Source organism: Osmerus eperlanus, chromosome 20 (assembly GCF_963692335.1).
Source record: "Osmerus eperlanus chromosome 20, fOsmEpe2.1, whole genome shotgun sequence".
Taxonomy (NCBI): domain Eukaryota; kingdom Metazoa; phylum Chordata; class Actinopteri; order Osmeriformes; family Osmeridae; genus Osmerus; species Osmerus eperlanus.
The window spans coordinates 1416914-1442857 of record NC_085037.1 but is presented as its reverse complement, the minus strand read 5'-3'; the positions used below and the strand labels follow the sequence as shown (position 1 = coordinate 1442857).

General features: G+C 46.5%; 1 protein-coding gene across 1 annotated transcript; it reads right to left on the bottom strand.

Moving 5' to 3' along the window:
• Positions 1-10635: 10635 nt before the first annotated feature.
• atf6b (activating transcription factor 6 beta) lies at positions 10636-25523 on the bottom strand. Its single transcript, XM_062486952.1, is given in 19 exon segments — positions 10636-12899; positions 13646-13730; positions 14437-14536; positions 14733-14803; positions 14985-15084; positions 16972-17079; positions 17203-17382; positions 17841-17923; positions 18509-18688; positions 19324-19490; positions 20894-20986; positions 20989-21057; positions 21333-21474; positions 22312-22388; positions 22547-22606; positions 22983-23024; positions 23027-23063; positions 23820-23899; positions 25201-25523. Coding segments are annotated over 19 exon segments (2004 nt in total). The 5' UTR covers positions 25274-25523; the 3' UTR covers positions 10636-12642.
• Positions 25524-25944: the final 421 nt, after the last annotated feature.

The following is a 25944-nucleotide window of genomic DNA, read 5'->3' as shown; positions in this document are numbered from 1 at the left end:
CGTTTTAAAGGGTCCCCAGGGGGCGCAGACAGGCCAGCCACCCCCCCCCCCAGGTTAACTGAGCCATGGCTGCCCCAGAGGATGATGGGTAATGAGGCAGAGCATGAGTCAGATGTGCAGCCAACCAGCAGACCTGGATCTGGAGCCAAAAAATACAGCCATGACAACACAACAAGCTGCTGGCCTGTGATTGGTTGGTTGGTTCTGAGCCCGTTCTCCGTTCCGCTTTTGTGTTTGTTTCGGATTTAGCTGTAGAGCATCTTCACAGGCAGAGACGACACAGAAACAAAAATACAGACAGTAAAATGACAAAAAAAGACAACATAAACTCAAAAAATACAGTCAAATAGAAAACAATATCCTCTGTTATTAAAGCAAAAACATCATGACGTCATACACACCCTCCTGACCCTTGACCCCTCTGAACTGTCTGCATCAGGGATCCTAGCGAGGCCTGAGCCTCCTGCCGTGACAGCATCAGTGAGAGGGATGGAGTCCCTGTGAAACCCTCTTCTGGTTATGTATGGTGGCGACGTCTTCCTCTTAACCTCCTGTCCTCCTCTTCTGATCATGTTTCATCCTCCTCTCCTTCCATTTATCACAGATGTTTAGAATCATTCTTTTTTCTTTCTCTTTCTTTCTGGCATTTCTGAATTTCTTCTTCTCCCTGTCTCTCGTATTCTTTTTCTTGTTCAGAGGTTAGAAGAAGACAGAGTTCACCGTTTGGGCCGTCCAGAAGAACACATTTTGGATTGTGGGCCGTTTGGTTGGAGGGCTCAGGCAAGATCGGGACATCTGATTTGATGAGGTGACAGGGAGGTGGAACTCCGCTAGCCCAGAATGCCAAGTTATGGATTCAATAAAGGACATGATGTCATGGCCACAGTGAATGACAGGGCTGCCACCCAGACTCTCTCTTTTCCTCTCATTTCCTCCATTCCCCACTCCTCCTCTCCTCTTTCCTTCCCTCCTCCCACCCAATACGTTCCCCAGAGCTGGTGGCCCTGGCTGGCTGGAGCCTAGCAACTGACTGACTGATTGAACGTAACTCGTCGTAAAGTCTTAGTCCAAAAGTCTGCTTCCTTGCCCTCAGTGTCTCGCTTTCCTGACACTGCGCTCCTCTTCATCTCCGGCTCTAAAACCAATGTACCTATCTGTTTTTCCACAGCTGCATATTGTCTATGGATACAACTAAATGTTAATACATTTTTGGCTAGATATCGTGTACATATTTAACAATAGAAAGGTAGAAAGGAGTTTTTATCAGTCAGAGGTGAATCATTATTTTTGTTTGCCCCATCAATGAACAGACTCTCGGTCCCATTGGCCATCCATCCTCTCTCCTTCGATTTCTCTCTCTCCATCTCTCTCCCCCCCCACCAACTCAACCACCGCCCCCCTTCTCTCTCTCCGAAATGTAAAGTGACTTTATAACCATGACAGCAATATTCCACTTTTGCCAGAACACTTAAAGGTCATAAATCAAGCGTGAACCCACGGACACGCAGTTCCAATAAGACCTCGCTCGACGCTCCATTTTTCTCTCTCTCTGTTTTCCTTCTTTTCTCTCTTCCTTACTCTGTCTGGTGCCCCCCACTTTTTCTCTCTCTCTTTCTCTCTCTCTGTGTGTCTGTCTCTCTCTCTCTCTATCTCTCTCTCTCTCTTTCTGTCTCTCTCTCCCTGGCTCCCTCTTTTCTCTCCAACTCTCTGCCTCTCTCTCCATCTGTTTCTCTCCATCACTTGGTGTGCTTCGCTGACTTTCCTTGACCACAGCGTTCACCTTCTGCAGGAAACCCTCCGTACGAAACTGTTCACTTCACTCTAACCCTAACGGACGAAATTCCGCTCTTCTGTTTGGCCCGTTCTATCCATATGAACTGGAAAAGGGGGGTAACTGCAAGGACATGAATCTCTCTCTCTCTAACATTTACCTCTCTCCTCCCCTGCTTACTCTTTTCCACCATTACAAAAGGACATAAACACATGGATGTCTTGAGCCAAGATGGACATTGAACCAGAGCCCAAACGGCCGCCGGGCCCCAAGCAGTTTCCATCTCTCCTAACTCAGGCATACTCTGTTCCCATGCAACTGAACCGATGATTGAAATGCTGACATTTGGGATGTCTTTGCCAAAATGGTGGCTGTTTTGTACTTTGTGTTTATTGCTCAGGAAACGGAGCTGGAGATGAGACAGAGATGGATGGATGGATGGATGCGATGAGGGAGGAGATGGAGGGAAAAGGGGGGGGGGGAGAAAATGGAGGGATGACAGAGGAGATGGAGCGATGAAGCAGGAGTGAGTAGATGGTGGGATGAGGGAGGAGAGATGAGGGAGGAGACGGAGGGATGAGGGTTTGAGATGGAGGGATGAGGGGGGAGAGAGGAGATGGAGGAGGGAGATAAGATGGAGGGATGTGGGAGGAGACGGAGGGATGAGGGGGGAGAGAGAAGGTGGATGGATGAGGAAGGAGACGGAGGGATGAGGGGGGGAGAGAGGAGACGAAAGAATGAGGGAGGAGGGATGGAGAGGGAAACACCGATAGACTGCTGCTGTTGAGACTGACAGACACTAAGAGAAAGAATCACCTGAAAACACGTAAAACTAAAGGAAGGATCAAGTCAACACCACATGATCGTCCTGATTTGACTGACCTGTAAATTGCTTTTGACAGACCTCTGATGATCTACACTCCTCTGTGTCACTTAGGGACTCCCCCTGTAGGAAGTAGGCCTGGCATCTACAGTCGATTCACAAATGTGTTTTGTCTGGAACCTCTCAGTTCAGTTTCGATATCCAAGGGGCGTTATCAACGTACACTGACCAAAATGCCTCAGATGCAATTGAAGAAAATAGATACAACCAATCGGAGCAACGAAACATTATCTTGGTTGTTTGCGAAAATACCTCAACGACACTCATCTGTACAGGCATCGTGTTGAACCCGCCCCATATCTGATAAAGCGTTGTGATTGGCCCGAAACTATACATGCTGCAGGGAAATCTGTTTAAGGGAGGGTGGCCAGACCCATCTGCCAGAGCAAATAAAACCCAAGCTCATAGATTGGTCTGGTTCCCAGGCGAGGCTGGAGTGACAGAGACAAACAGACACTCACAGACGGACACAAAGTAGCAAAACGTCCCAGGTCTAAGTCTTAAAAGGGATGGCTGTGCGGATCTGGAGGAGGAGAAGGATGGCTGGTTTGGGACTTGGAGGGGAGGGGGTGGTGGTGTGCAGGCTGGGACACTGGTGGTGCCGGGGGATGGGGGTGAGAGGGGTGGGGGTGCCAGGGCAGGATGGCTTCTGGATCTTTGTAAAGGCCTGGGTTGGAGTGAGTAACTGTGATGTAAGAGGATGAGTAATCCCAGTATGTAACTCTCTTTTTCTCTCTCTCTCCCTCAATGTCTCCGTCTCTCTTTTACCATCTCTCTCTTGGACTGTTTGCATCCTCTGATTGGTTTAGCATCTGAGTTCCATGGAGTGAACACAGTGCTCTGTAAAAGACAGGAGACACACAAACAGAAGTACTCTCTCTCTCTCTCTCTTTCTCTCTCTCTCTCTCTCTCTCTCTCTCTCTCTCTCTCTCTCTCTCTCTCTCTCTCTCTCTCTCTCTCTCTCTCTCACACACACACGCACACACATACACGCACAAACACACACACACAAGAACACGCACACACACACACACATACACAAGCCATAACATTTAGCATTCCATCACGCTTCCACAAATGGAATTGTACAAATATATATTTAAATATACACAGATGTATTTATGAAATCCAGAGATTGGTAGTTAGGAGTCAGAGGTCATATCAGGAGCAGGTCTGGCACAGCTTTCTGTACCACTGGACTCGTAAAAACCAGGCTGGGACTGTCTCCTTAAAGCACAGTACAAGAATTACACAGCCAGGATCAATCGAAAGCACATTCACTCTACGAACTGCAACACACACACTTTCACGTGTACATCTTTAGTACACATATGTGCACACACACACTCATTTATGTGTCTGCTGTAAGTACATTATGCGCCTACACTCACAAACACACACACACACACTCACAGGTGCATCTATTGAATACAAATGTGCCGCAACACACAGACACATTCCTAGAACAGAGGTGCTCTAGGTAGTAACCAGAGGGGCAGCTAAGGGCCCTCACACTGCTTCCATTATCCACAGTGCTCTGGAAGCTGGAACCCTTCCGCAGATTTACGGTTCTCAGCCCCACCTCCATCCCACCGCCCCCCACCCTGTCTGGGGCAGCGTCGAGGCCGCGGGCCCCTGGGCCCTGGAACTCACGGTGAGCTAGCTTCCTCCCAGGCAGCATATTGGCCACAGAGCGGCTGTAAAAGATACTCGCAGGCCCAGGGAGCGAGCCACTGAGTGCCAGACCCTGATGAAAACAGCCTGACTACAGTCTGGTCCCCCCACCATGGCTGTGTTTGTTGCTTATCTCCTAGACATGCCGAACACATTACGGTTTACGTGTTTACAAGCATTTCTTTGGGGCCCAAAAAAAGCTGTGTTGGTTTAGTATTCGTCAGACATCATCCAACACATACCAAACACACAAGGGCTATGTGTTTATTTGTAAACAGTTGAAATCGGCAATCATATTTCCCTTATGCAGCCGTGATTGTCTGACTTGCCCTCAACACATACCAAACATGATTATCGTCATCAAAATCAAAACATTCACATTCGTTTGATGACAACCGTCTGCTGAACAGCCGTCGCCACGGCTCCCAGTGGGTGCAATGCCGAGTCAGGGGCGGGTGACATTAGCCTGGCTCTGCCCTCCTACGTACTTCCGCTCAATTTAGATTTTGCTTCTGTACTAGGTCTGGGAATTCGGCGCATAAGTCGGTTTTCTCAAATAATTTTTTTGTAGGGCCAATCAGCGAACAGAGGGAGTGGCTCAGAACGATGACGTTGATGTTGTGTGCTAGTTTGAGTTGTAGTTCAGTAATGGCGGCGGAGAAAGATGCGAGCGAAGCCATTCATTCGGTCCGCTGTGGCAACGCTGCCGAATATCCAGAAGTTAAAGCCGGAGCAAGAACAATCTTTGCAAAGTTTTGTTGGTGGCCATGATGTTGTGGCCCTCCTCCCCACGGGGTTCGGGAAAAGTTTGATTTTCCAGCTACGGCAGCTAGCTCCGTGGTGAAGGAGTTGGCTAAGGCGAACGCTAGCGATTGGTTATGGCAGATCAGACTGGCTCTGGGCAGATCCAATAGTTTTAAACTTCAACAGAGTACCCGCCTTCAAGGAAGTTAACGCTTGTCAATGGAGCGATCCCAGACCCTCTGTACAAATGAAATGTACGAGGGTCTGGTTCGGACCAGGCTAGGGTAACATGGCGTTGCCTAACAACAACGTTGTTCACAGTCCACAGGTGTTCCAGCGAAGCAGCTTTCATTACCTATAGTAGTGTTTATTGGAGAAGGGGGGGATAAAATACCCTTAAACGTTTTTCATTTTCCTTTTTTTCTGAAGGCTTGAGCGAGCAATATAAACGCAAGGTCTAAATGTCAAAATACAGGAGACTGGAGACTTTGGTTTTGCAGTTTCTGTTGAGTGGACATATGGAGCTGTTTAGCTTCCTGTCTCTGACGCTGCAGGAATCTAATTGGTTGTAATTACCACATGGTTTCCTGAGGGAAAGTAAACAGAGATTAACAGTATTATGGGAAAGTTATAGGTACATAGGGGGCGACGGTTAGGCCACCCCTAGTGTCACATAGACTACACAAACACGAACACACATATCAATTATCGGTACTTAATATGTTGTTTCAAGGGCGTTCAGTCCCAGACTCCAAGTCCCAGCACACAGCCTGGTCAGGTGTAGGCTGACACACAGGAGACAGACAGACAGACGTTGTTGGGAGAATACTTTTAAAACGTATTCCGTTACAGAATACAGAATACATGCCCAAAAAATGTAATTTGTAACGTATTCTGTTACATTACTCAATCAGAGTAACGTATTCTGAATACTTGGATTACTCACATCATGGCCTACATATTTCATACACAGGAGGACTTGGCATGTAAGGAAACATAAGACAGTAGCCTAACTGAAGACAGTAGGCAGTAAGCTAAATGTAACTAAACTGCACTAACTGCACATTGAACTGCATACTACAAAAATCTAACCGCAGTCTAAGCTACCACAATTTGCTAATTTTAGTTAACGTTAGCTAGCATGTCAAACAGGGCTAACGGCTCTTGGGCTAGTAAATCAGCACTTTTTACTGGGGCACGTTTTACTGGGGCACGTGCCCCAGTAAAACGTGCCCCAGTAAAATCTAAAGTTTGAGTTTTAACTATAATTTTTTATAGATTAATTTAGATTGATAATCCCGGAAAAATAAACGCAGTATCCCAATCAACGCTTGTAAAAGTGTTTAACCGAAAACACAAACCGATGCATGCAGAATTCCATGTTAGCGCGCTCTTCTGAGCTTGCCAAATAGCCACTGCAGCACGCACACAGAAGTCCAGGTGTCGGACTCGGCACACAAGTCAGAATTGAGGTAGGCTAAGAAAACATTACAAATCTAAAGATAATTTCTAAATGATAGGCCTGCTGATCATCTTATTTTTACTAAAACATAAAAACAATATTACATGAAGCTCAAAAAAACAGTATTTGCGCTCAAATCAATGCAAAAAATGCATTGATTTCCCTATTAACTATTGATGTCCCTGCCAAAGCTGATATCAAACTTGCATCCCTGAACTGTTGTATAGTGGGTTAAGTAAGGGGAGTTTCTATAGCCTAGTAGTGCATTGTGCGCAGCAAGCTTGAAAGAAAAAAAAGAGATATGAATCAAGGGCCTGTGCCCCAGTCGAGTTTTATGCCTAACAACGCCTCTGTTGGGGCTTCTGGGAAATGCATGGAGTTGCCTTAATTTATTTAGAGTGTATAAACTCGTGAAACATGACAAGTATCGTCATGTAATCCATTGATTTCAACAATGTAACTGTATTCTAAATACCAACTATTTAAACTGGCAGACAGGCAGGCAGGCAGGCAGGCAGGCAGGCAGGCAGGCATGTGTTCCACAGTTCAAAACAGAGCAGGGACACATATACATATATCCTCCAGAATAAACAGCACATGTGCTGCTGGGTTGAGACACTACTGGCCCATGCACACTTTGTGTAAATCACACACGTCATCTCCAGCAGGTCACGCGTAAATCTAGGCTCAGAGTCTGTCAGGAGATGTGTGCATCCCCCAGCCCTCACGCACACACACCCAAACACATACGTTCATCTAAACGTTCAGACTTTGTATACACACACACATGCCAATACATATACACACAGACGCACACATCTAAGAGAATGGAGGTGGAGACAGAGAGATGGAAACAAGGAGATAGAGATAGAGGAGTGATGGAGAAACATTGAGATAGAGAGTAGAGATGGAGAGACAATGAGAGATAGAAAAAGAGAACAAAGCAGAAAGACTGAAAGAGAGACACAGAGAAGAAAGATCAAAGCGTAGAAGAGCAGAGAGTGAGAAAGGCTGTGGAAGTGTGCAACATCTAGCCTAATAAGTTTGACCTCTGACCTCTGAGAACCTTGGCTCGGTGAACCACATCAGCATGCAGATCAATCAGACTGGACGACCCATGGAGACTCACACAGAAGCTCCCGACTGTCCAAACACGGCACACAGATGTGCAGAATCCAGGTCAGCCATCAGTAGGGTCAGTGTTAACTAGGCAGGGCGGTTGGCTGGTTTACCGTCCGCTTGACATGCTAGGTATTTGTGAGAGGGGACCAAGACAAATGTACTGTAGTACACACACACACTCACCGATGAATGTGTGTGTACATGTGTATGGTACTGTAGTACACACACACACACTCACACACAGATTAGTGTGTGTGTATGCATGTGCAGCCTATGGTACTGTAGGTGGAGAAACAGTACACACTCAAGCCCAGATTTCCATGAATCGAGGTTGGAACGAGTGATTTACTCCGGGCATTCGTCAACCAGCCTCACGTTATTATGCTTCTTTAGTTAAGGGACAGTAGTGTTTAGTAGGCTGCATTTTTTATTCAAATTTCTGCTGCATAGATACGTGTTAGCCGACATGTAACAATGAAACGTTTTTTAATGAAAGCATCTGCCTTTGTAGCTGGTGTTGCGTGTTTGCTTGTGTGATCGAGGGTTGTGCAGGGGCTTGTATGAATGTCTGGGCCTGGCAGGTCATAGGGTGTGTTGTGTGTGTGTGTGTGGTTGTGTGTGTGCGTGTGATTGAGAAGATCAAAAGAGTTTGATGACCCCTTTGAGCTTCAGCAGCAATAAGATAATTACTGGAAACTGTTGTAAAATGCAATGGGAGAAGTTCCCATTCACACACACGCACACACACACACACACACAATGGTCTGTCATCAGAATTTAGTAATGACTCCTACCCCCATGCCAAAAAGAAAGACTACTGTAACTAAAGGAAAGAAATACCCACACAGTAGAGAGAAGAAATCTGTATTACCGAGTCAGAAAGGAGGGGATGGTTTAATGTTAGGAATGACATCATACACCAGAAACTCACAATCAAGAAATGATGTCATGGACATGTGTAATCTCGTTAAGCAGAGCCACTAATGAGTTTCCATCCCTAACAGCCGTTAGGGGCAACCGCTCAGTCTTTCTTAATCTCTTTCTCGATCGCTTTCTTCTCAATTCGAGTTTTTCTCTCTCTATTAGCATGAGTTAATTGGCATTAAACATTTCCTTCATATTATTGAAGCAACCCTCACATTATGAGTTCTCTCCCCCCCCGCCCCCCCCTCCCCTTCTCCCAGTTTCTCCACTGGAGGGCGTAGATGTTCAAGCTGCACAACGTTTTCCTTCTTCCTTGCATCTGTAAACGTAAAAGAGCCTCGGACACCAGTGGTGATGTGATGGTCTGCATACTCAGGACTCCAGCGCCCCCTGTATACTCAGGACTCCAGCGCCCCCTGCATACTCAGGACTCCAGCGCCCCCTGCATACTCAGGACTCCAGCGCCCCCTGCTGGCTTTCAACGTCACAGTTTAAGTGTGTTTTGATGAGTCAGTCCATCGTCCTTCAGGTCAAACTGGAGGACTGTGTTTGACAATATGGCTGCTGTGTGGTCAACACACATACTGTCTGACTGGGACCACAGAGTATGGAGACTATAGAGATTTAGTATACAGATTAGAAGAGACTTAGTATACACATTAGAATAGAGACTTAGTATACACATTAGAATAGAGACTTAGTATACAGACAAGTTTAGCGACTTAGCATGAAAACCTGTATTGAAACTAAGTAGAGACGTAGTATACAGACGATTATAAAGACGTAGTATAAAGATGAGTGTAGAGACTTAGTGTGAAGATCAGTATTGAAACCAAGTATGGAGACTTAGTATTCAGACAAGGATAGAGCTTAGTATACAGATGAGTATAGAGACTTAGTATGAAGACCTGTATTGAGATTTAGTATTGAGACTTAGTATAAAGATGAATTTAGATATTTACAGGTACAGAATTTTGCTGTGACTTTACAGTGTTTCAACTCCAGTGAGGAATTTGGTGGCTTATATGCAAAAGAGTACTTGGTGACCTCTGCCTGTTGGAGTGTTGGGAACAGTGACACGAGACTGAGTTGAAACTGTCACTCTTCTCTGCATACCAACAGAACAGAAGGAGAATAACAACATCCACACCAGAATGAAGCCTCTGTCATTCTTAAACAGAGTTACAGTTAACAATGAAACCTAGGTCTCAACAATGAAACCTAGGTCTTTTTTTAAATAAGATTACGGTTAACTGGAAGAAAGTCTTTGTCTTTCTTTAATAGAGTTACAATTACCCCTTCTCCCAGCGTGCTGGTAATTTATCTCCCCCCCTCCTCCATTTTGTTTCCCGTGCCCCACTACAGACTGTAACCTTACTCTTACTACCAACTCAGCGAGCTAGGGCCCTTGGGTAAATGGTTTACGACCCCACCCCCTCCGCCACCCTCTCTTATCTGTCCCCTCTGCCCTCAGCTTTACAACGGGCCTTTAACTGCCCCTATTACCCCTGCAGGGTCACACTCAGAGGATAGTTATTTTGCCTGGTGAGTTCCTCCACGCAGCGATGGTCTTAGGCGGACAAGATCCCTGAGGAACAGTGGGTTCTACCTAGGACTAGAGAAATGAACTGGCCGGCAGCGTTCCTCCTGTTGACTACAGGGTCGATGTGATTCACCTGAGGAACCAACTTGTGGAGATGACTGCGAACTGTAGTTCACTGCAACCTGTGACATGCACAACTTTAGTTTTGAAGTCACCATACCAGTTTTCAGAACTATGCTGTCAGTTGTTACCTGTTCCAAAGGCTAGCATTGGAGGGAGGGGGTGAGAACCAGAAAGAGAAACCGAGAAAGGGATGAGTGATGCCTTTTAGTTTGTCGCTTTCTCCCTGATGCAAATCCTACGAAAGAACACCCAGATTGGTTCCGCCTTGGTAATATTTGCCTTGTTAATCTTTCGCAACCTCATTGCTGGGCAACAGAGAATTGTAAAACAATCCACAACAACCGTCAAGCATCAAACAGCAAAAGGAAAGTATTGTTATTTCAACCAGGTATTATTTAAATCACTTTATTTATCAAATTCAAATGTTTTTTTTTTTCTACAAACATAAAAGGCAGCAGTTCAAACATTTCATGTATCAGGGAGAATAAAAGGTGAAATCAAATAAAAAAGTGTGTATGAAAATTCATTTTTAAATAAGAAAACAATATAAAAAGACATCAACTTTCCCTATTTACATCACTACTATAGTAACCACAGATTTGCATGCACAAGGTTGTGTATAGTGTGCACATTGCCTGGATGAACCAGATGAATCTGGGAGCTCATTAATTTGCTCTGGTACATGGGTCTTGCCACTCTCCAATTCTAATAGACTTCCACCTGGCAAAAAAAAGCCAGTCCAATCACAACTGTTTGTCTGATATGGGGCGGGGTTAAAAACTATGAGTACAGAAGAGCATCGTTTAGGTATTTTTATGAACAACCCAGATAACGTTGGTCATATCTATCCAGTTTAGTCCAGCGGCATTTTGGTCTGCGCCTGTTGATAACACCCCATGGAAATTGAAAATGAACAGAGATGTTCCAGACGAATAGACATTTGCATATTGACCTGGCGATGCCAGGCTAGTGTGCACATGCTGTGTGCGTGTGTGTGTGTTTGTCTTACATTGCTAATGCAGGTTGACTTTATAAAGGGAATGGTTCAGACAGGTCCAGTAAAGTAGCATTATCTCCTCTGGGGTAACTGGCCCTGGTAGGGGCCTTTCTAACAATATAAAACAAGACAAAAATACACCCCCGAACACTATACGAAACACCAGAAAACAGATTCCTATCCAAACTTATTTTTTTCGTAATTTTCATTCTCTTTGACAATGACATATCATATATTTTATATTAAAAAAGTTAAGAAAATCTCTAGACGGTATCTCACATGTTAACAGGACATTTCCTCTCAGAGCCTGGGACAAGGACACAGAGACAAGGTACCTAGACTGCACGCAGGGGACAGGGGAGGCAGGGGACCAGGGGAGGCAGGGGACCAGGGGAGGCAGGGGACCAGGGGAGGCAGGGGACCAGGGGAGGCAGGGGACCGGGGAGGCAGGGGACCGGGGAGGCAGGGGACCGGGGAGGCAGGGGACCAGAGGAGGCAGGGGACAGGGTGCAGTGTTTCAGGCAAACACAGAACGACGACGCACAGCACATGGCTGGTAGAACCTAAACTGAGAAAACAAGCATCTGGTAGGAAAGAAAATCTGAGAAATCAGCTTGGTCAGACAGACCGTAACCATCCCAAGGGGAAGGAGGATGTTAGAAAAACATAACAAATGGAAACTAATATATGCAAAGCAATATTTGTGGCTGAAGGAGATGTTTTGTCTGGACAGTCGGGACAAGAATGACACAGATATTTACACCAACACAAACATAGTTAAATAATATTAGTCCCCCGTTTCAAATCCAGACAGCACAAAAACAAAGTAGTCTGTTCTGATGACTGGCATCTTCACCGACTGGAATTTTCAACTGAACAATCTGACACAAATATACACACGTGAAACTATACAAAGTCATATTGCCAAAACATCAGTCATATTGAAAACAAACGTGTGCAGTATGCTCTACTCTCGACCTGCATTAATTTATAGGTATTTGTGTTCTAGAATGTTCTGATGCAACATTATCTCTCTCTTTAAGGGCAGTAAACTGCTTCTTCTGAATGTGGCTAGGGTGTATATATATATATATATATATATACATTAATATCAAGATATTGTTAATTTAAGGAGTCCCAAAGAACTAGCATTTATTTTTAAGTTAAGTTGTTACTGACGTCCAAGTTTTAAAGTTTTAAGAGTTGTGTACTCATTAATAACAAATTAGTCTTGAGATGTTTGCCAGATTGTTAGCCGACTACATCTTAGCATAAGACAAGGTGGCAGTCTCCTCAAATCCCTGACAGTTTCACCACAAACGACCCCTTCGGCTGGCCTTCACCTCCCCCTCATCATCCCCTCCGTCCTTTCTCCTGCGCCAGCCCCTCCCTACCCCTCTCAGACTCCGCCCTCCTGGCTGATGTAATACTCGGCGGGCCGGCGGCGGACTGGGAGCGGCTGCCGGGGGGATGGGTGATGGCGTCCCCGCAGCGAGGTGTGGTTGCCGTGGTGATGGCTGGCCGGAGGAGGGGGCGGGGGGTCGCGGAGGGAGGGGGGCACGGCCGAGGCCTTGATGGGGATGATGCGCGTGTCCATCACCTCACAGTCCACCTGCATCATCATCTCGATACCCTGGGACGAGTTGTACAAGCTCTCTGGAGGACGAGAGTGATGGATGAGGGAGAAGATGAGAGGGAGAGAGACAGAGAGGGAGAAAGAGGGGGAAAGAGAGGGACAGGGCAAGAGAAAGAGGGAGGGAGGAAGAGAGAGTGACAGAAAGAGTAAGGGAGAGAGAGAGAGAAAGAGGGGGAAAGAGAGGGAGGGAAACAGTTCAAATAGAAGATAGTGCAAGTCAGCTTCTCTCTAAACAGCCACACACAGTCTACACCAATATAAAACAGTGTTGTACACTGTAACCACATATATTGTTATAGTTATACTGTAACCAGTAAAACTAATGTGCAGTTTTAAACGGTAACCACATACATTGTTATAGTTACTGAGCTTATAGTCTCATACTTTGAAGTTTAAAGCTTTATTTGACATTTGTAACAAGAACATTGTGGGTCCTGCTCCTCTTCAGTGTCCTAGCGGTCCCTCCTAATTATATATCTAATCTTACAGGAATACTGTGAGCATTTAGTCCTGTAGCTATCATGTGTGCATATATAGTCTTAAAGTTTTACTGTAAGCATATCTAGTCATATAGTTATCCTATAAGCATATCTAGTCATATAGTTATCCTATAAGCATATCTAGTCATATAGTTATCCTATAAGCATATCTGGTCTTCTTAGTTATCCTATAAGCATATCTAGTCTTCTAGTTATCCTGTCAGCATATTTAGCTGTGTATACAGTGTGCCCCTCATGCGGTCATGATGGACCAGAACCAGGCTCACCGTTCACAGACATGGCAGGCATGACCAGCGACATCTTGGGACGGGTGGTCTTGTTGTGGCTGATGGCCGGGAGGAGGAGGTGGTCCTGAGAGACAAGAGGGAGGAGAAGGAACATGGGAGGGAGGGGGGGGAAAGAGGAGTTTGAGTATAAGGAGGAAGGGAGTACGAGAGTTTGTAAGTATCTTACATTTACATTACATTTACATAGTCATTTAGCAGACGCTCTTATCCAGAGCGACTTACAGTAAGTACAGGGACATACCCCCCGAGGCAAGTAGGGTGAAGTGCCTTGCCCAAGGACACAACGTCATTTGGCACGGCCGGGAATCGAACTGGCAACCTTCCGATTACTAGCCCGCTTCCCTAACCGCTCAGCCACCTGACTCCCATTATTAGGTAGAGCAGACTCAAGTCTATCAGTGGCCAACCTCTCAACCTCTTACCTGATCTGTGTCAGTGACTCAGGGTGACAGGATTATCTAGTTCAACTGGCTCTTTTCACACTTCCGCTTTCTGACAACAAATGTCCCCCCCCACCCCCTCATTTTTCGTCTAAGGGAAAGTTGTGGAAAGACAGGTCTTTTTTCTTTATTTTCTTTGAGTAGGCACAACGGTACGCATTTGCTATCAAATACATTTCTGTCAACGGATGTTTCCCTGTGGCGACGGCATCCGTTCCTAGAAGGCAGAACTCCAAACAGGGTCTACTCCACACAGGTGTTCTGTGTTGGTTGGCGTTTTTCCTTCTGCTGCTCGTTTTTGGACGTTTGTTTATGTAGTCGTCGTCTCACCCTTCTGAAGGAGACCACGTAGAAGGTGTCCTCTCGGCGGTCAATGGCGTCCAAGAAGTCACTGTAGCGGACCTCGGGACCGGGGAACACCTGGAGCTGACTGTTAACCACACACACACACACACACAATCGCAGGGGGTCAGAACACAGAGACTACAAATATGTCTGGTTGATTAAAGGACTTGGAACTCTCCTACACGTTAATATAAGGTATATATTTTGGTATATAAGCAGGGCAGGCTCCCTCTGAGAAGCCCAGGTGGCTGATGGGAGATGTAGTCCTTCTTCATGGTTACCTTTCTATTGAACGATGGGCCTGAATGGGCAGATATCTGGAGAAGTTGGTTTTCCTCAACTGAGCTGCTTTCTGTGTGAAAGGGAAGTGAAGAAAAACAGAATTGAATATAAACAAACAAAAACAACATGAACACACACACACACACAGTGACTGGAAGCCTTAGTGCTAAGGAGGCCTTTCAGTTATAAACCATGATATTGGACTGTGAAACGCCGAATACTAAAAGGTGAGTAATGGTATGCAATCAAACCTGGGCGATCTTGGCCTTCTTCACTGTCTTTGGTTTCCCTCCAGACTTCTTTCTGTCTATCTGGTGCCTGTGGACCCAGCCCCGCAGTTCATCAGCCAGCCTGGGGGGGAAACAGACACACAAGTCAGACTGAGGAGGCGAGCTGAGGAGCTACACCAATCAGATCAAGGTTGGCCGTCACACTAAACTCAGTTCTAACGCTGCTACTGAATGTTAATCTCAGAAAGATATTCGGAAGGAAGAGTCAAGCAGGACTATGATATCCATAAGTTAAATATTTAGTAAATATGTTTTGGACAGTTTTGAAAAAAGTGATGGCATGACAGCACAGCATAATATGAAAGGTGCTTTATGTGGAACAGGACAGTGGTTAAACTCATACTGATTATGAGAAACTCAATACTGCCAACTGTCCAGTCCAGATGGACCTGTTTGATGAATGAAATGTGAGAGTTGGTGAGTGATGTTGAACCAAACTGTTGAAACATGTCGGTATTTACATCTTACATTTAATTCACTCAGCAAACACTTTCATCCAAAGCAACATAAAAAGCATACCAAAAGTAGAGCAAAAAACAAAAGGATGAATTTGACAAACTTCTCAAAAAAAGTTCGGAAACGTTATTTCGGTCGATTATTCCTCCCCTTTAATAATACCAATTGGTATTGTATTTTATATCATTGGAAAGCCTGATTAGTCACCTTTACAACGAGGTACAACTTGTAAGGATCGTGCATTCGTGGAATGAGCAACACAGCTAACCGTGTGGGTAGCGCCCCCCAAGAATTTGCCAAAATCCCCTGCAATATTCTTCTGTTGGTATTCACTCTCGTTTTGAGCTTCAAGTGGGATCAGCTTGGGCGTGCTGTACGTGCCAGAGTGACCAACGCAAACATGTTGGCTGAATTGCGACAAATCCTGGTTGAGGAATGGGATGTCATCCCACAGCAGTGTGTGACCAGGCTGGTGACCAGCATGAGGAGGAGGTGCCAAGCTGTTGTGGCTGCGTATGGATCTTCCACACGCTACTGAGGTCCCTGACAGTGTAAAATGAATAAAGTGTAAAAATGGCCAATATGTGTTGTTTTTTCCCCTTACTGTGGGAGAGTGCAATCATCCAATCCACCAAGCAACTCAAAACGAGAGTGAATACCAACAGAAGAATATTGCAGGGGATGTTGGCAAATTCTTTTGGGCCGCTACCCACACGATTAGCTGTGTTGCTCATTCCACAAATGGACAATCCTTACAAGTTGTACCTCGTTGAAAAGGTGACTAATCAGGCTTTCCAACGATATAAAATACAATACCAATTGGTGTTATTGAAGGGGAGGAATAGTCGACCGAAATAATGTTTCCAAACTTTTTTTGAGGAGTTTAGTTACAGTATTTCAGTGGTATAGCTCAAATGAATATTTGGCAGGGGAGCTAGAGTGAATATATTCCGAGCTTTTGTGGCCAAGCCAGACAGCACCTTCCCTGTACCGGGGTGTGTCACTCCCCCCCAGAGGCACAGCCACACAGGTGTGAAGGCAGAACACTGTTACCCCCTGAGGGCCCAAAGGGCACAGGTGTGAGAGAGGGGGAAAAACACGAGCACTCATTTGAATTTTGCTTTCCACAGACTGGAAGGAAGGGAGGGGGGTGGGTAGGAGGTGGGAGGGAGGGAGTGGGGGGTGGAGTGGGAGAGGGGGGGGGGGGGGTGGAGTGGGAGGGAGGGAGTGGGGAGAGTGCATGAGCAGTCGGTAATCAACAAAGAGCATCAGTGCTCTCGAACCACCGAAATACTGTTTGATTTCCTGCTGTACTTGCCACATGCACTATGTCGCTTTGGATAAAGGCGTCTGCTAAATGAAAAAAGCGTGAAGGAAAGAGGCAAACGGAGGATGGTTTCAGGGAGGTCGGTGGTCGTTTTGAGGAAGCACACCTGAGAGACAGTTGTTAGTTTTGAAAAGGACGGTTTCAGGGCGGCAGGCAGTAACGTACCTGAGAGACTCTGAGCGGTTGAACTGCCTGCAGTCGTTGGAGGTGAAGTAGCGATCGAGGTCCTGCAGCACCAGGTCCTTCATGTCGCTGAACACGTCGCTCAGGTTCCTATGGCGCACACACATGCACAATTCATCAACATAAATCTTCATCTGTTTCACAATCTCTGCAGTTAGTCAGCAATGTGGTTTGCTGACTAACTGCAGCCAGCTAGCGTCGAACGTCACTCACCTAAACTGATATGGATCCACAATGTCTCTCTCCACCTCCCCTCCCTCCTCCTCTGGGTCCATCCTCTCCTCCACCTTGCTCTGCTCCTGGCTGTGGGCCTGCTCAAATTCCAAGAGACGTCTTCCTGTGTAAGGGACCACCCCTTCCTGTAACCCAGTCCCCCACTTCCTGTCTGGGATGCTGGAAGCCCAAGAAAGGAAAACCACAGAAAAAGACGAATTGAGACAGCAGTTACACACGCCGATCTAAAAACGAGTGAGGAAAAAATATATATAACTAAAAAAAGGGAGAGTAATTCCTGGAAAGTATTTTTTTTCTTTCTTTCTTTCAGTCATCAGTCAATCAGAATCAGAATCAGAATTCGGTTTATTTGCCATGTATGTTATACAAACACAGAATTTACTGTGGCAGGGAGGTGCAAAACACTAAACATATACAGATCTTAAATTAAGTAAGAGTACAAAAGTTTAACTATTTATAAGAACTAAACAATCTAAGAATACAACAATTTAAATATAAAATATATATAAAAATAAGAATAGAATGAGCAGCGTGAATGGTCAACATAGTGCAATCGGATACAATGTAAGAGTGACGATGCGTCCAGGGGAGACAGATGCCTGTGTTGTGTGACATACCTGACGGGTCCGAAGCTGAAGGTGATAAAGAGCAGCACGGCCATGACACACACGGCCCTCTTGTTGTTCGCCGAGTCACTGCCCTGGAACGCACAAACGAGGGAGAGTTCAAATGCTGTTAATCTAGTACTGTGCTCTAATCTAGTGCTCCAACTTCCCTCTCTTGTACTCCTTCGCTCACCTCCTTTTCCAGCCTCCCCCTTCCCCTCTACTATTCCGTCTTCCACCTGCCTCCTCCTCCTTCCTTTCCCCTCCCCATCCTGCCTCCCTCCCTTCCTCCTGACCTCCCCCCCCCACTTCCTCCACCCCCTCCCTTCCTACTCTACCCCCTCACCTTCCTCTCTTCCCTCAACTCCCTCCCTCCCTCCTCCCCTCCCTCCCTCCCTCCTCCCCCTCCCTCCCTCCTCCCCTCCCCTCCCTCCCTCCTCCCCTCCCTCCCTCCCTCCTCCCCTCCCTCCTCCCCTCCCTCCCTCCTCCCCCTCCCTCCCTCCCTCCTCCCTCCCTCCTCCCCTCCCTCCCTCCCTCCCTCCCTCCCTCCCTCCCTCCCTCCCTCCTCCCCTCCCTCCCTCCCTCCCTCCCTCCCTCCTCCCCTCCCTCCCTCCTCCCCTCCCTCCCTCCTCCCCTCCCTCCCTCCTCCCTCCCCTCCCTCCCTCCCTCCACCCCCTCACCTCCTTCCCGGTCAGCCTCTCCCTGAGGGCCTGGTTCTCCCTGCGGAGGCGTTCGTTCTCCTGCTGCGCCTCCCTCAGCTGGCCCTCCAGGTTCTGCAGGTACTCCTTCTTCTTCTTCCTGGACTGGCAGGCCGACTCCCGGTTCTTAATCATACGCTGCTGCCGCTTCAGAACCTTCACCTGGCGGCACCAACGAAGAAGAGGCCACAGCTGAGCACCAACGAAGAACAGACCTCGTTCTGGGAGCCGAACTCTGTGTTTATCAACCGTCTCAGGAGAAGTGCTGAGTATGGTTCTAGGGTTAGTGACACTGTTCTACTGTCTTTTTAAATCAAGGAAGGATCAGAAAAAATAAAATAAATAACAGCACACTGAAATGTGTGCTGTTATTCTAAACCTTTGGACTTTAAAGGTCTTAGTCAGGCCATCATTATGTTTCGACAAACTGTAACAGCGGCATTACTCGAGTATCATATACAATTTCATTTCACTTATTAAGCCCATAGGAACCAGTACCATAGGTAACAATGTTCCGGAAGTGTTGCTTCTTAACATATAAGGGAACACGACACATCCTTCTGCCCTACGGGAGTCTACAGCATTCAGCTAGGCAGCATGGAAGCTATATCAGATGTCAGAAGTGAAACTATTTATTTGAAAGGGCGTATTTTCTTGTGGATGACCGTCAACTTTAGAATCCCAGTAGAGGAAGAGGAGGGCCCGTTTGAGAGAGCTGGAGGCGTGAGGGAGGGAGGAAGGATTTCGATGAGTAAGGCCAATAAAAGCGTCTGAAATCTGATGGACAGCCCGCTCACATCAAGGTCATTGCAGCTACTTCCTGGCAGAGAGCTTGCTGGGACGATGGGCTTGCTGGAGGGCGGAGCCGAGGGGCTGCCGCAGTGGGGCATCGTGGGAGAAACGGGCTCCATCTTGACGATGGCCGGAGCGGAGCCCAGACACACCGACTGGGAGAGGACTACTGAGAAGGAGACAGGAAGAGAGACATCACCACACACGTTACAGGAGACAATGTTGAATAACCAAACGCTGTTTGTCTGGCTGACAGGCTGGCTGGCTGATTGCCTAGCTGGCTGTGTGGTCAGAGAGAAAACCAAACAGTGAAAAAGGGAAAGCAGAGAGGTTTTGTCAACAGTTGGCTCAGTAACAGAAAAGGAAGTTGGAAAGTGACTGATAACTATTGCTTGACAGATCTGGAATATGCAGCTGTTACAGCCATGACAGAAACTACACACAACTAATGAGAATCAATAAAGATAAACTGCAGCCTCTCAATCCCTCCTTAAATAGTTATGGACCTCCACCTTGATTAAGCACAACTTTATTGTACCATAATCTAACAGGCATTCCTTCTCCTTGTGGAAAGTGCAGTGTTTCCTTTAGGATTTGTTTTTGCAGTGGGGGCAGGTCTGTCCAAACAACCCCCCCCCCCACCCCGCCGAAGCAAAGTTCTAACCCTAACCCTATATTTCGGAGCAGGTTAATGTAATGATCTAATAGCTAATGTAATATTGCACATATTTTCTTCCTATTTCCATAAGCAATAAAGTTAGGCTACTTAAAGACACCTTCCACTCAAAGTGTGATCTAAATGGCATAAATGCTGCCAATTAATAATTGAAGTAACAACTGATTGTAAATGGTCAGTAGCCTAGCCTATCGATTAAGGTATGCCACTCTGAAGCATGTACACTGTCTGCTTCATTTGATCTTGATAGGCTAAGCATTCTGTAGCAAAAAATAACAATAAACCCACTATTTATGAATTAAAACTACTTCAGCATAATAATGCACCTAAAATACAAACGTGAGAAAAGGCAGCAATAGCTATCGAATCAACAGACAAGTGCAGTTTAGCTAGCAGGGGAAGAATACAAACAACGAAAATCACCAGTTAACTTGATTTAAATTTGCAAGAACTATAGACTAATACAATAACAGGCTTAAATGAACTGACAACATCAGTTATACGACTTACAGTTCTCAAGGACGCACACACGTAATCTCAACTGCGGTGTGAAGCGCATGTCCGTGCTATTCTCCGACATGCACTCTAACAATTTCTGATACCGTGGCTGAAGAAATGTAGCCGTGGCGGGCCACGGCTATATGGAAGTGACACTGAAGTGCATTGTATTAGAGTAGTGTGCGGGGGTGGCAAGGCAGGACTTATTAATATTCATTAAAGAAGTGCTACCTGATTGGTCATTTGAACATTCTGGCTCTAACACGGTCCGCAACTGTCAAATCTGGTCTGTTTCTGTGTGTGTGTGTGTTTGCTGATCAGGTCTGGTCCAGCCTGTGTTTGTACTGATCATGTCTGGCCTGTTCTATGTATTTGCATGTGTGTGTGTGTGAGTTCTGACCGGGGCCTGGCCTGCTCCATGGTGGGGAGGCCCTGCAGGATGAGGGTGCTGGCCGGGCTGGGAGCCTGGGGGACGGGTAGAGCCGCCACACACACGGCCGGGGCTGGATGGCTGGCTTACTGCTCAGGATGCTGCACGCCTTCACAGAGGACACCACGGGCACTACTGGAGACACAGAGGAAAGGGGGGGGGGGGATAGAGAGAGAGACACAGAGAGAGAGAGGCGAGGAGGAGGGTGAAGAAGAGAGGATAACAAAACAGAGCGAAGAGAAAGGAGGACAGGATGGGAGTGACAAAAGGAGGGAGAGAGAGAAAACGGGTGAAGGGAGGACGTGACACGGTGACAAAGCCGTGTTTGTCCATCCTTCCTGGGTCCTTCTGTCCCATCAGTCAGACCTGAGGGACAGCACCCTAGCCTAGTCTTACCAGTGGCCTGCAGCGATGTGTCCAGGACCAGGGGGGGCCGGGGGCTGGGGTCTGGCCTGCAGAGGCCACAGTCACCTCCATCGCCCCCAGAGGAGGAGACGGCACATCCCCAAACATGTAGGGAGGGGTAGGGGGGTTCTCCCCTTTAACTGAGATCTGGAGAGAGAGATAGAGGAGGAGGAGACAGGGGGGGGGGGGCACAGTTGGTAATAACTAAACGCATGATGAAAGACAAGGTTAGGACTCAGCAGAGGTGAAATACCTTTTCCCATATACATTATTTAAGTAGGCGTACTAAGTAGGCGTACAATATGCATGCTCTGTGTGCATGAGGGTAGGGTATGGCTGTGAGAAAATGAGTTATTCACTGACACATTTCCATGATATTTTCCAGACCTGGAAATCACCATATTTAGATTCCTCATATTTCCAGATTTTGGTGACTCAGTTGGTCGCACTCTTTTGTTTTGGTACAGCCAGGGTATGACATTGCATCTAATACATAGTTGTCTTATTTTACATACACAAAGATTGACTATGGTGTCAGATTTGTCAAAAGACGAAACATGATTACGACGAACAAATTAGATTTTTTTGCACAAATTAGATTTTTTTGCACAAATTAAACAACCGAGAGTTGAACAGAAAACTGCGAGCGCGGAGCAAACATAGAGAAAGGCAAAAAAAGCCCCCATTCGCGAGAAAGAGTTCCTGCATGGAAACTCTGTAAGGTTCTCACAGGTTAACTTGAGTTCCGCTCGCGCAAGTCAACATGACTTTTGAGAATTTGAGGGCGGAAACCAAGGGAGGGCACTGGCCCGCGTATGGGCCAGTGCCCATACGCGGGCACTTGTCACTTTCAACACCTCTCAACACCTTCAACCCTCTCCAGCGACATAAATCTGACGCCTTGATCTGTGAACAATGGAGGCAGACTGTAGCCCTGCATGTATGTTGCGATATCCAGCGGCGGGGCAGTTCAGCCGTACTGACCTGGGGGTCGGGGGTCATGGAACAGTCAGTGGCCAATGAGGACGCAGGCGAGGGAGGCTCCGCCTTCACCTGGAACACTGTGACACCACACACGCGGCCACAATTGGCGCGCGCACACACACACATACACACAAGCAACCATGAATATTAGACAAAGTTCAGTAAGCACCGCATTTTTTCATGTCCCTTTAACCGTTCACATGACTCGACTGGGACAAAACAGTGGTTGACGTACACATGTCCTCGGGTAAAGGCTGTGTGATGGTCATCTCGTCCTTCAACACAGGGAAGTCCCCTAGAGAGAGAGAGAGAGAGAGAGAGAGAGAGAGAAGAGAGAGAGAGAGAGCGAGAGAGAGAGAGAGAGAGAGAGAGAGAGAGAGAGAGAGAGAGAGAGAGAGAGAGAGAGAGGAGAGAGAGATGAGAGAGAGAGAGAGAGAGAGAGAGAGAGAGAGAGAGAGAGAGAGAGAGAGAGAGAGAGAGAGAGAGAGAGAGAGAGAGAGAGAGAGAAATGTGAACAGAAAGAAATAGAGGTTATGCAAATGCGCCACCTGTTGTTGTCGTCCCACTAAAATCACTTCTGTCTCGATTACTCTGGAATGTGTGTTTCTGAATTCAGCACGTTTTTATCAGACGGAGGAGCGCCCCATTGGCCGTTGAGTCGGCCTGCCCACCTGTGAGGAGGTTGTCGTCCAGGTGTCTCCATGGCGATGTGGATTGTCAGGATCAAGGGTCAACACGAGGTTGTTATCAAACTGAGAGCGAAAGAGAGAGCAAAGAGAGAGCGAGAGAGAGAGCGAGAGAGAGAGCGAGAGATGAGAGCGAGAAGTGAAAGAAATTAGGCCAGGGGCTGGATTAGTCAGTAGGTCGATTGGGGCCAGGCTAGCAAGCCGAGCGACAAGTGTTCCAATCAGTTGGCCTCTGACCGACAGACAATTAACCTGATTAGCAGCTGGCATGTCTCAGACTCCCTCTGCTACCATAGTTAATCCTGGCCACCCACACACACCCTCACCATCCAATATAGCTGCACCATCCAAAATACCCCATCCTATGTCTGAGTGAAGGACTACTGTTTATTTAGGCCATAAAGTATGTTTCTTTTTTACAGTGGTATGATGATCCATTTTCTGAACTAGTGAGAAACTGGATCTTCATGCACATCTTTTCCTGTTAACATAGCCTGTCAGTCTGTAAGTCGCTCTTATCCAGAGCGACTTACAGTAAGTACAGGGACATTCCCCCCGAGGCAAGTAGGGTGAAGTGCCTTGCCCAAGGACACAACGTCATTTTGCACGGCCGGGAATCGAACCAGTGACCTTCTGATTACTAGCCCGATTCTCTAACCGCTCAGCCACCTGACTCCCCAGTCAAGTTGCTGACTGGGCTTTGTATGAAACCTGCTTCAGCACCCAGATCACACAGAGTTCAAGTTACACTAACACAGCACCGTGTGTGTCTGTGTGTGTGTGTGTGTGCGTGCGCATGTGTGACACTTTCTTTGTCCTTACCGATGTTTCGTATTTCAGTCCTCTCGTGTACTCCCCCTCTTCTCCCTCCTCCATGCTCTCACACTGGTACAGGCAGGCATCTGGATGTGCACACAAACACACATCCAAACAACACACAGATGCAAACACAGATGCAAACACACAAACAGATGGCACAGACACACACCATAAAAAGACAGACACACCAGACACACACAGACACAGCCATTAATGAGGGCCTCTGTATGTGCCATTAGCCTGTCTGGAGACGTGATCTTGGCATCGGCTTTCCTGCCCAGAGTCCCTCAGTTGGAACCAGGTGTGTTTATTAGTGACAACAACAAACAGGGCCCTGTCTGCCATCATGGCCTCCTCCTCCCTTATAGGGACAAACAGCACACACCCCTCTGCTAAAACATGAGTGCAGGCTAATGCTAATGTATTTACATGTAATGTGAGCATATACCTGATTGAATTTGATATCTGGGCTACTTTAGGAAGACACAAATTTGACAAGTGTGTTGAGAGGCTCTTTAATTCCAACCGTGTTGCTTGCGTCCGTTGCGTCCTTACTAGCATCCGGCTTGGCCAGCAACCCAGTTGTTACTTTAGTGAGGCTACTTCTCAACATACTAATTGTTAGAATGAGGTGCAGTCAATTATTGTTGAAGCTAAACCGTGCAAGATGGTAGCTCTCCTGGAACGGAGCCAGCCTGTGCACACTGGTAACTGGAATTGTTATTGTCTCAAATCAGGGGTCCCTGCAGTGCCTTAGATAAATCATCGCCTTGACCACTAGAGAAGCCAAAACATGCATCCCAATGGATGAAACAATAACATCGCAGATACTAGAATCAGAATGTTAGGAGATATAAATTATGGTGATAAAAAGGTTATTCCAAACAACACCTCGGAGGTTTAGTAAAGTTCGTTCCTTCTTAGCGGCGATATCAACATGTTGTTAGATTGGGTTGGGGGGGATTCTTGCGCGATTGTGTGCAACACCGTGGAAACATCAAACCCGGACATACCATCCGGGGGCCGAGAACACGCGGACAGAGAACTGATCTGCCATAGATCCGTACTGGTGACATATCCGGGTTGGTTTGCTGTCCGTACAATGTAGCACGCACACACACACACCCACACGAGAACCTAACAATTAACCTCCATCCCTGTGCTTAAGATTCTTTTAAAATACAGTGTTATACAGTTATTGTTTCCTACCTCTAAAAGGGAAAATAACGTATCATTCGCCAGCTGGTCTCAATGGCGTATGTTGATGATGCTCAGCTGCGTATGCTTGCCCGTTACAATGATAGCCAAGCCAACCGATTAGTTAAAACCGTCTGATGTTCCATTTGATGTTTATATAAGTAGGATACTTGAAAGTGTCACTCACCCCAGTCTTCGCTTGTCAGGAGGTTATCAGCGAAGAATCGACTATCCAAATCAGACAGTAAATCCGCAGTCATAGCCACAAAGGCGTATGTTTGGAGAGGGGGTGCGATATCAGCGACTTGATAAATAGGCTATCTGAATACAAGAATAGAATCAGTAACTAGTTACAACGAATCCTTTTCGTTCTGCAAAAACTCAATCCCAACTGAGGATAAAATAACATCTCTGGCGTGAGATATATCTTTTTTTATTTGATTTGTTTCATATTGTTCGGTCCTTCGCACAATCTCGCATATGACATACGGACAAGGAAACGTATTTTTCTGCTTGGTCCTGCCCATTTTCTGAGCAGTAACCAATGTGAGGAAATGCATTTAAGATCGACGTCCAAATCTGTCAATAAAACCACAGAACGGTTCTGGTTGGCTATAATTTAAACCAATTGACACGAGTGCTCTCGGACAAGCGTTAGAAAGCTGATTTGGCCCAATGATAAGTGATCACTTTGAATGATGGAAAAACAGTCCAATAGTCTGCATCTAAATAAAAACTACAGCGTAATTGACAAGCTGGCACACCAGTCAAGTCATACCTTGACTAAGAATTGTTTCATAGCACATGGATCGATTTGAAAATGCTATATTGATACACGAATCACATATTACTTAAGTGTGGGAGGGAAAATAAAGAGAGAGGTACGTTTAGTTGTCACTTTACTTGAAAGTTTCACTAGTTTTTCCATACT